This window comes from Camelina sativa, chromosome 1, assembly GCF_030686135.1.
Source record: "Camelina sativa cultivar CO46 ecotype springtype chromosome 1, ASM3068613v1".
NCBI lineage: Eukaryota > Viridiplantae > Streptophyta > Magnoliopsida > Brassicales > Brassicaceae > Camelina > Camelina sativa.
In genome coordinates, this window is record NC_141880.1 from 16,224,529 (window position 1) to 16,236,143 (window position 11,615).

An 11,615-nucleotide genomic window follows, 5' to 3' on the forward strand; every position below is an offset into this window, starting at 1 on the left:
TGAAGAATGCCTTTATATATGGTGAACTTGATAAAGTCATATTGATGGAGAAACCACCTGGTTTTGAATCAAGAGAGCATCCAGATCATGTGTGCAAGCTGAAAAGAAGCCTTATACGGATTAAAACAATCTCCACGAGTATAGAAAGGTTACCCAGTTCCTTCACTTTTGCAGCTATGAGGGATCAAGTTCTGATCCGAGTCTATTCTTCAAGAAGAATGGAGAACTCCACGTAGTATTTCTTCTTTACGTGGATGATATATATGATCATTACTGGGAATGATGACGCAGAAATTGCTCGTTTACAAGAAGACATGTTGATAAGGTTTGAGATGAAGAAGCTGGGTGAGCTAAATAACTTTCTTGGCCTAGAGGTTGAAAGATTAAAGAATGGAATACTCTTTGGCAAACAAAGTTATGCAAGAAGGATTGTTGAGAGGTTCGGGCCGCATGAAGGAAAGACACGCATATGGATGTTAACATTAAGCTCAAACGTAATGAAGGATCATTGTTACCACATCCATGACCCTATCGCACTCTTGTGGGAAATCTTCTATACTTAACCATTACAAGACCTCACATCTCTTTTGTGGTAGGTCTTGTAAGTCAGTTTATGCAAGCACCAAGGAAGGCACACTTAGAAGCGGTAATGAAGATCTTGAAGTATGTTAAGACAAATCCTGACATGGTCTTAGTGTACAAGAAAAATGCAACAATCTCGCTTCATGGCTTTACAGATGCTGACTTTGGTGGAGATCTAGATGACCGAAAATCAACTTCAGGCTATGTCTTCTTATGTGGAGACACAAGCATTTCATGGTGTAGTAAGAAAAAAGCAACGATGTCGCTTTCTACCACTGAGGCGGAGTATAAAGTTTGACACTTGTAGCTCAAGAATGTATATGGATTCGAAGACTCCTTGAATATTTGTTCGAGCCTATTAATAAACCGGTGACTATCTACGGTGACAATCAGAGTGTTATCAAATTGGCAACAATCTGGTGTTTTATGAGAGGAAAACGCATATTCAGTTAGAACATCACTTCATAAAGGAGAAGGTTCTAGATGAAACAATTGAAGCCTTGGAAGTTCGAAGTGGGGAAAACGTTGCAGATATCTTCACCAAATCATTACCAAAAGGCCAATTCTAGTTACTTCGTTCCAAGCTCGGGATGGTTGACAAATCAAGTTTAAGAGGGAGTATTGAAGTTAAAATTGATTTGGGTCAAGCTTAATTATGGGTTTACTAAACTCAAAGTTAAGCCTAAGTGCTAGATTTCTCTAGAAGCATTGTAAAAATCATCATCACATTTAAGTGTCCTAGAGATTAAAGATACTTTAGTAGAGTGATATAGATAATAGTAGAATAATCTAGAAACTTTTGTAAGCTAACCATGGAGGCTATAAATACCTCCTCACCCCTATCATTTGTAATTAACTTGAAGAAGTGAAATAAAAAGAAAGTTTCAATAAAGAGTGTTCTTCATAAGTTCTCAGTCTCTCTAAAAGTCTTTCAAGTATTTTTTTTATTATTCTTCCAAATTTTCTATCATACGTAGAAGAATTCTCATTTTAGTTCTTTCGAGTGCCTCGGGTATTACGGTCTTGGGGCTTGGGCTAGTGGTAAGCACTATTGAATTTCCTTTACATTACCTTGGAAAAAAAATAAGTTTTAAAATAATATTAAAAGTTGTATTAAAATTAATCCATGTTGAGAAAATTATGCGAATGTAAGTACTGAACTTGAGAAGCCTAAAAAGAAGAAGAATCTCTCTCGACGTCTCTCTCTTCCTCCCTCCGCTGCTCATTGCTCCACTAGTTAGGGTTCTTCTGATCTACAAAAACTTATGTAGCTGCACGAGAAAGCACACGAAAGTGGAGCCTCGAAGCAAAACGATCCCAAAATAGTCCAATTTCGTCTCCTTGTCTCAAACCTCTCCTACGGACAACACCATCCACCGTTTAAAACATAACTATGCAACGTGGTCCATCTCTTTAGAAGCAGCTCGTACGTAGATTCAGTGTCGTGGTCATACACATCGACCGTGATTCCTAACCCATCCTGCACGTTAACCTTTTCATCCTTGTTGAGATATTTGATGATGTGGTCCTCAATGGGGACAGTGTGAAGAAGAAGACGGCTAAGCTGGCCAAGATCGCTAGGGGTTAATACCTTCTTGATGATCCACATATCTTTGAATAGTGCCAGTTCTGTTGAAACACCGTACCATTCTTCCTTTGCCCTTTCTTCATTCGTGATCGTGAGGTTCCTCAATTGCTTGATCTTTCTTTCTTCTTTAGTTAATCTGTTTTCGCTTGGTGTCCAAGAAACCATGGCTGAATCATCAGGGTTCCTCTTCTTAGAGTTTTCACAAAACGACAAACACAGATTCGTGGAGACCGTAGGGTTTTCCGATGAATTACTGTAGAACAAGTATTGAGTATTCGATGCAGCAGAGGGAAGAGCCATCTTCATTGCCGATGATTGAAGGTCTTGTGGTGTTTTTTCCTGATTTTGCATCATTCTCGTTCGACTCAGTTTGAGACTGTAACATAGATGTATATAATGTATATTAAACCCATCTGTGCGTTAACTTTTTTTTTTTTTTTTTCAGGTATTTTCCTGTTTCAAAAAAAGGATATTTATTTATTATTGAGGAAAAGGAAAGATTATATTTTAGTTTTGCAGATTTATGTAAAACGTACTTTTTAATTGAATCATTAATTTTCAATTTCTGCGTTGGAATTTTGAGTGTATGTATGTTTGTGTTTTGCTAACCTCTGAGGAATTATATAGTCTAATTATAAGATTAGTAATTAGTTGATATGGAACATGATGAAAAAACATATTTTATAATACAATACATTTAATACACCGATCGAAGAACATATTTTAAAAATTACCTATATCATGTGGCAACCACGTTTAGAGAAGCATAATATGGATAACCACATTTTTCTAATTTTATTTTAAATCTGGTGCTATATTAAGGTTTTCTGAAAAAAAAAAAAAGATTGAAGTCGTCCATTTTCAGAACTTTATCATTCATCTAAAAAATAAAAAATGCAAATCAGTCATACGAAATAAAAATAATATGCAATATAAATCGTTTTTTACCCTTAAAATTTAGAAAATGTTAAAAAAATAATACTACCCGATAACTTATCTGGTTCTAATATTTAAAATTCTAAAAAACTAATTACCGTGAAAACATTTAAAATAAATGTATAAATTTTATGTTTCGTATTATTTTCAAATTTGTAGGACTAGTTCGCATTTTTTAAGATACAAAAAGTAAAATTGCAAGAAAGTTGGTGCTTTCGAATGTTTTATTTTTATTTATTTATTTTTTTCTATTTTTTTTGCAGAAAACCCAATATATCTTGGGCAATATATATTCACTATTTTTTTTTACTTTTACAGAAAATACCATTGTAGTAACAGTTAGATTGATTGTTTTTTTTTGTGTGTAAAAACAAAAAGAGAATGAATGGTAAAATATCAATATTCATAGGGGCATAAGAAAAAGACGAGTGCTCCCTTCAGGAAACATCAAAGTGAGCAAAAACGCAAAAACGAAAATAAAAATCTCTCTGAATCGCTTCTGCTTTGGTACGTTTCTCTTCTCTCCTTCAAATTTCTTCAATCTAGGCTTCGAATTTTGGGATTCAATTGTTCCTTCCATAGAGCTCCAATTTCGGATCCTCTCAGTTTCTTCTCCTTCTTAGTCCCCTGATCTGATTATTGAATCCCAGAATATCTTCCGACGAGCTCACTTTTTCTCCGATCTCTAATTACTCTCCGTCTTCTTATTCTTTGTGATCCTTAATCAACAGCCGAGGAACTTAAGCTTGTTTCGATTGCGGGAGTGCGATCTAATCCTCTGAGCTCTCTCAGCCGGGGATCATCGTCCCTTCGCAATGGTGGTCTGCAAATGCAGGAAGGTATTTTTCATCTACTGATTTCTTAGACTGGATTCCTTATCAATTTGATGATCTGCGGGAATGATGACTGTTAGCGATTTCTGATCTTGCATGTGATTTCCCCAAAATTGTCGCATTTGGTTTGATCTGGATTTGTGTTTTCTTTGGGGGGAAATTTATGAAACGATTTGGTTTGTTTTTTGTAATTTTTTTTTGTTTCTGTTTGGATTCTCTTGTATAGCTCATCATCAAGTGGATGCTAATGTTTCCTTTTTGTTTTTCAGGCTACGAAGCTGTATTGCTTTGTTCACAAGGTCCCTGTTTGCGGGGAATGTATTTGCTTCCCGGAGCATCAAACTTGTGTGGTATGTTTTATCTAATCTATACTATTTGGTGTCACCCTGCGAGCTGATAGTTTTTCTTGTTGAATTAGTCTCTTGTTGTTTGGAATATGGTATCCTTGTAGAAATAGAAGAAGAAAAATAATATATGGAAGATCTTCTACTGTTGGAAATAATTGCTGCTTTTGGTTTAGTTGTTGATTGTTATTTTCGTGTCATTTTAAAGAATTCAATACTTTGACCACTAGATACTCCGTCTTCGATTCTGTCTTTGGAGCTGTTTAGTCATTTATTGATGTTAATTTCACTCTTGTCCATCATAACCGATGCAAGATAGGCATTAGTTGCAGCAAGATTTATTTCTCCGGGCATATCTATCTTGTTTGTCCTGATCTGTGAACACAAGCAGCCATCTGCTCTATTTTATAATCTCTCTTCAGCCATTTTCCTCTCTGTTTAGTTGAGCAGTGTTCAGATTTTTTTTTTTCTTTTTCTTTATGCTGCTTCATTATTGACATGGAGAAACGAGACTGAAAGATGTTTTTATAATGCTGTAATCAATAGGTTCGGACTTATTCGGAATGGGTGATAGATGGAGAGTATGATCAGCCAAAGTGTTGTCAATGCCAGGCACCATTTGATGAGGGGGCAGGTCATCAAGTCACTCGGTTGGGTTGCTTGCGTATGTTATCTGACTTTTACCACTGTTGGATTCAATTTTTTATTTCTGAGTGTCTTCTACAACTAAATAATTGGAATTATCTCTATCTTCTATTTGTATCAGATGCTTTACATACAAATTGCTTGGTTTCGCATATCAAGAGTTTTCCTCCTCATACTGCACCTGCTGGTTATGTGTGTCCATCATGTAACACGCCTGTAAGTCCAATTGATACATATGAATGTAGTAGAAAAAGTTCTTTTGTGTTCTTCCTGTTTTATTATTGCATTATTTTCTTGAGTGTTGGTCCTCACGGGAGCTCTTGGATGGTGTCTCGTATTGATACGTAGATTTAGAGAAATATTTGAGTTAGAGTGATCTCCAGTGTTTCTTTATAGCAATAATGAGCACTTGATAAGTGTTGTTCTGGCTTTCTATCAATGTGTTCGTTTTTTGTGGATACTTGGGTGACCTAACGTTATACACTAAATGTTGTATTTCTTTGATTCTTAGGGGATTAGTAGTCCATGATTTTCTGGTTTAGTTAACTTCTACAAGTCAGTAGCAACCTTTGTTTGTAATGTAGCAGATGAGAGCCAATCAATCTATATTACGCCTAGACAGACAAATCTTGGAAAAGTAATTATTGATAGATAATGCATGTTCTCTTGACTCTTTTCTATCAAATATCGGATGACTTTTAGCTGCTTCCTATGTTCTGGTGTGTAATACTTTACTCTATGATGTGATATACTGGAGGCATAGTTATCTAGATTAATTTGGTCTACCAAGGTTTGAGCTAATAGAGTAATAGCCATCCCGATTGTATGCCATTCCTGTCTGTCCTTTTTTAAAAAACTTAAAAATCATTTTGTATAGCCTGGTTTTATCTTACGCGGACGTGTTGTTTCGTTCTTGGGAGAGTCCCATATTATAGTTCTCATATGGTTTCAATTGCAGATTTGGCCTCCCAAGATGGTAAAAGATGCAGGATCTCGGCTTCATGCACTGTTAAGGGAAGTGATTACGCAGGTCAGTTTTATCTTTTAGCTCAATTGTTTTTGTTGATTATCCAACTTTTCATCTTGAAAGAAGTTAAAATCTCCAAAGTATTACCTTTTTGAGTTTTACCCTCACTTCAGACATCTCTCAATGTGAGCATATATTAACCCCAGTAATATGGCAGAGTATCGTATTGTCACATTGTTTTGTGTTGACTAGTGAACACTATAACATGTCGTGAAATGATTACTGGTTTAGTTTGATATAATTCTCCGCTTTCTGTATGGCAGACTGGTCTTGAGAAGAATTTACTTGGGAACCATCCGGTTTCTCGATCCACTGAATCTCGTAGTCCACCCCCTGCGTTTGCTTCAGATGCATTAATTAATTTATCATCATCTTCTCATACACAAGAAGGAAAAAACCTGCCTGATAGTTATTCAGTAGCCGGAAATGGAGAATATTCCAAACCTGCGGTTTCAGAGATAGTTGAGATAGATGTTCCTGCTTCAGCTGGGAATTACATGAAAAGCTCAAACCCTGGAGTAAGATTCTCTTTGTTTTTTTCGCAAAAACTAGTAGCAATATCTGTTTCCCCTATCATTTGTCACAAATTTATGTATTTGTTGATGATGTATATAGCTTGCTGCTGCTGCTGCACGGAAAGGAGTACCCGCTGTGGACAGGCAGAACTCCGAGACTCTATATTATGCTGACGATGAAGACGGAAATCGTAAAAAGTACTCAAGAAGAGGTGGGAGAAAAACCGTATCTTTTTTACCGCTCTTGTCTGAAATGATGTTGTGGTTTTGCGTTAGTAGAAGACTTAGGCTGAGGATATGTATCTGGTTTTTATTTCTGAGATCCATAGTATTTACTTCAAGCTGCAAGTGTCTGCCTTCCAGTAGACGAACTCCACTTTTGTATGAATCAGTGACGATGACTTTGACTGATTCTCATATTCTTTTTCCATGTAAGGTCCTCTTCGTCACAAGTTTCTACGGGCTTTACTACCTTTCTGGTCTAGTGCATTGCCAACTCTACCTGTGACTGCACCACCTCGTAAGGATGCAACAAAGGCAGATGATGGTTCTGAAGGTCGTGTAAGGCATCAACGATCATCAAGAATGGATATAAGGAAAATACTAATTCTCATAGCTCTCATGTAAGACCTTGTTTACGGTGTAACTCTTTCTTCACCTGGTCGTTAATTGTCAAATGTTTGGTGTAGAATAAGTTAGTATCATCAATTGTGCCTAAATCTGTGTGACCAATGTGCAGAGCCTGTATGGCAACAATGGGGATTTTATACTACAGACTTGCACTACAGGCAATTGGTCAAGAAATACCCGATGAGGAGCAGCGATGAGGTAAAATCCTATGAGACAGGGGAATAAGGCTGGCTCAACATATATCATATACATTGCTGCTGGCTTAACCAAATCAATTTGCCCTGGTGTAGATCCTTTTGGACGACTAGAAAATGTTTTTTCATGAGTTGATTCTGAGAATTGTGGCCTGCGGTTTATTTGTTAGAACGTTACAAATCATGTTCCTTGTGTCAGTATCCGTGGTTTGTTGCTGGTCATAAGTATCTGTTTCAGATCGACATGTTTTAGTTGTAGCTATTGTTTTTTGGTAGACGAAAACACATTTTATGGACGCTTCAATGTTTCAACATTTCATTATGGCCTGTTAAGTAGTTTCTCTCGTTATTTCGGGGTAAATATATATGATTTCCCCGATTTTATATGTTGATTAAGGGCATCTCCAACAAGCCCTTAAAACCTCCAATTTTGAGGTTTTTGACAATCCAAGTCTTTTTTGTTTTATTTTTTGAACAAAGACAATCCAAGTCTTCAAATCTTCAAATTTGAGGTTTCACTATTCAGAACCTCAAAACTATTTTTTATTTTCAGTTTAGTACCTATATTTATGTCTTTCATAAATAATTGTATAAAAATTAATTAAGAAAACTTAAGCACACTAAAATAAATTTAATAAACAAAAAATAATTTGTAATATTAAAAACAAAGTTTACATTATAAAATATAATATTAAAAACAAAGTTACAAAAAAGATACAGTAAACAAGATTCTCACAAAATAAAAATACATTAAACAAACTCAACACAAATTAAAGTAAAGTACACATAAATTACTTGAACACACATATATTCCATATATTACAAGTTGTACCAAAATACTAGTAATTAGGTAAATCGGATCATGAACCTCCCAAATCACAAAAAATCATGTCAAAAAGATGTTGAACATGCCTAAATTATATAAATTACATATATAATAATAAAGCACACATAAACATACAAGGGCGGAACTCCACGTAGATCCGCCCTTGTATGTTTATGTGTGCTTTATTATTATATATGTAATTTATATTATCATGAAACCTTTATTATGTAATATTGTATGTTGTATAATAAAATAAATACTATTTTGAATTGTATAATAATTAAAATGTATGTTATATATTTATTTATGAGTTTTTATTATTATTAGTGAATTTTGTAAATATTAAGGAGTATATTGCAAATTAATTAGTTTTTAAGGATTTTTTTGATGATTGATTGTTGGAGCAAACAACCTTCAAATCTTCATTCCGAGAATTTGCTCCCTTCAAAATGAGGAGAGTTATTGGAGATGCCCTAAAAAAAATTACGTTTTTGCTCATGCGTCTGTCTATTGAAAATGGGAAGGAATTTATTAATTATTTTGCACAGATCAACAATAGCTGCATTATTGCACTCTTGTAATCTTATATTATGAAGGAGTTTTAGTCTCATTTTGCAAACTAAGGTGTTGTACCCACCATCTGTCATCTCGGGCAATAGGCAAAGGGCCTAGGCCGGGCACGTCTAATGGGCCAAGAGCGTATTACTGATCGGCCCATCAGGCCCGGAGAAAGGAAGAGAGCGCGGAGATGCTTCGCGTTGGTCAGCTCGCAGCTCGGGCTTGGTCAAAGATTCCTGCATTCAAGACGATTAATTAGGATACGCAAATCGTGCCCTATTAATTATGCATTAATTAGGCAATAAATCGGTTGGTATAAATATGTAAGGGGGAAGTCTTTTGTAAGGGATCGAAAACGTTTTCCAAAAGAAGCAATACAATACAAATTCTCAAAATTCTCTCAAATTCAGTTCGGAACTTCTAAACGGTGATAAGCTCCTCCACATTCGAATCACTTCGGAAGGAGAGAATCGATTTCAGTTCTCACATTTGGCGCTAGAAGGAGGGGAGTTATCGCCTGACTCTCATTAGTTCCGACTTTATATACAAATCCACTACACACAACCACCGCTATGGCAACCGACTCTCCCAATCAGGCATCCCTGGAGGTGATCCAGAAGCTCTTGCAGGACTTGTCTGAGAAGTCCGATCGTCAGCAAGCCGCCTCCGCCGCTCTTACCGAACGTTTTGACAGCTTGGAGGGTCAGGTCTCCACCCGTTTAGAGGAAGTCACGACGTCCGTAGCTGACCTCTCAGCCTCCCACCGCGCGTACGCCGATCGGGTTGATCTCCTGTCCTCCGACCAAAACCCACGTCGACGTGCTTTGGATTTTTCCGTTGTTACTCCACCTTCCACCTCGCAGGTGGCAGCAACAAATGTCACTCCGGGAGATTCATTCCCATCTCAAGTCAACACGCAAACAGCACCACCGCTGGTTGGCGATGGCCACACTCCAGTTCAGCCCGGTGTCGCCAGATCTTCCGAGGTCCCAGTCCGTCTTCCTCTCCCTGTGGATGGAAACATTTCAACTCCGGGGTATGTTACCAATCCCGAGATCTTCTGCATGCAGAGTGAAATCCGGGACATGCGGTCTGTGATGCACAGTGCAACCACTTCAGCTCCGGATATCTTTCGAGTGATCGAGGAGTCGAGGCGAACTCCTTTTTCCGATCAAATAGTCCGAGTCCGCATCAAAGATACTGGCAAAATTAAGTTCTCGAGCTACAAAGGAAAAGGGGATCCGACCAATCATCTCAAGACTTTCTTGTTGACAGCTAGCCGGGTGGACCTCGAGCCTCACGAAGCAGACGCTGGGTACTGCAAGCTGTTCGCAGAAACGTTTTGTGGACCGGTACTACTTTGGTTCGCGTCTTTAGCAGTCGGCTCCATAACAAATTTCACTGAGCTGTCAACCTCGTTCGTCAAGCAGTATTCTAGCTTAATCGAAACCGCGGTGACAGATGCTCAGCTTTGGAACTTAAGCCAAAAGGCTGGAGAGTCTCTCCGGTCTTACATAACAAAGTTCAAGGAGATCCAGGTCAAGATTCCAAGACTCTCGGACTCCACAGCCCTGGCCGCGCTTAAGAACGGCCTCTGGCACGAATCTCGCTTCCGCGAAGAGTTGTCCGTGAATCGGTTCCCAACCATTCAGGACGCGTTACACCGGGCATCGAACTGGATAGTCGTAGAGGAAGACAAAATCGCCGCTGCGCAGAAACAAAACGCCCCGCCTACAGGAAAACCACAATTCGAAGCGCCCGCCAAAAAGACTCCGCCTACGACTCCGAAGTCCGGGCCAAGCACGTTCGCAGCCACTCAATCTCCTAAAAAGAATTCTCCAAAGAATTCACCGTCCAAACCTCCATTCTCACCGCACTCCAAGAGTGGTGTACTCCCGAGTAACAAGTGGGTCCGAGATGAGGACACGTACTGCGAGCTCCACAAAACCAACAGTCATTCCACTCGTGACTGCAAGAAGCTGATGCACCTCCTCGCAGAAAAGTATGTGGCGGGAGAAATGCCAAATGTAACAATCGAGGAGTTGGAGCAGAAAGCGACTCCCGAGGTGGACGAAGATGCTCCACCTTCAAAGAAACCGAAGCAGTCCGATGGCAATGAAACCCCCAAGAAAAGAATCGACGTGATAATGGGGGGATCACGCCTCTTTCGGAACTCCATCACTGCGATCAAAGACCATCAGCGGAAGCTCACCAGCCCCCAGCCGAAGCGAGCTAAGGTCGCAGCAAGCAATCTACCTAAAGTTTCTTTCTCCGAGAAGGAAACTGAGGAGCTGGACACTCCGCACGATGACGCACTCGTCATTTCACTTGACGTGGCGAACCACGAAGTCTGCCGAATCCTAATTGACACTGGAAGTTCGGTAGACTTGATTTTCCTCGAGACGCTCGCTAGAATGGGTATCGGGAAAGAACATATCGTAGGACCGCCCTCACCTTTGGTCTCGTTCACTAGCGAGACGTCAATGTCCTTGGGCACGATCACACTACCGGTGTCCATTCAAGGAGTGGTTAAAATGGTGGAGTTCACGGTTTTCGACCGACCTGCGGCCTATAACGTTATTTTGGGAACTCCCTGGCTCTACTAGATGAAGGCAGTGGCCTCGACGTACCATCAGTGCGTCAAATTTCCGACCCCGCAAGGAGTCCGGGAGATTCTAGGAAGCCAAAGGACGGCGAGGAGCTGCTATCTCGCAAGTCACAAGCTCTTGGTTCAATAGCAACCACAGCTCGAGGTCCCGAAGAATACAGTTCGGAAGCAGCTAAAAGGTGACCTCACTGAGTCCATTTTCATCAATGATAAGTTTCCGGATCAGGAAATCAAGATCGGAGTGGGATTGGATAGCGAGCTCCGCGTCAGTCTGATAACCTTCCTAAAAGAAAATATGGCCACCTTCGCGTGGTCCGTAGACGAGATGC

The 11,615-nt window shown here is 39.1% G+C and overlaps 2 protein-coding genes across 3 annotated transcripts; both read left to right on the forward strand.

Moving 5' to 3' along the window:
* Positions 1 to 3,456: 3,456 nt before the first annotated feature.
* LOC104793216 (uncharacterized) lies at positions 3,457 to 7,616 on the forward strand. 2 transcript variants are annotated; one of them, XM_010519536.3, is made up of 10 exons: positions 3,457 to 3,613; positions 3,838 to 3,945; positions 4,209 to 4,289; positions 4,830 to 4,947; positions 5,050 to 5,144; positions 5,887 to 5,958; positions 6,219 to 6,473; positions 6,571 to 6,682; positions 6,907 to 7,093; positions 7,210 to 7,616. In XM_010519536.3, the coding sequence occupies exons 2-10, from the start codon at positions 3,922 to 3,924 to the stop codon at positions 7,295 to 7,297; spliced, it is 1,032 nt and encodes a 343-aa protein (XP_010517838.1). In that variant the 5' UTR covers positions 3,457 to 3,613; positions 3,838 to 3,921; the 3' UTR covers positions 7,298 to 7,616. The 2 variants fall into 2 exon arrangements, with proteins under 2 accessions (XP_010517838.1, XP_087316029.1); XM_087459903.1 differs by having other exon boundaries at positions 3,533 to 3,945.
* Positions 7,617 to 9,250: 1,634 nt separating this feature from the next.
* LOC147949994 (uncharacterized) lies at positions 9,251 to 11,284 on the forward strand. The gene has a single exon (XM_087511772.1). The coding sequence runs from the start codon at positions 9,251 to 9,253 to the stop codon at positions 11,282 to 11,284; it is 2,034 nt and encodes a 677-aa protein (XP_087367898.1).
* Positions 11,285 to 11,615: the final 331 nt, after the last annotated feature.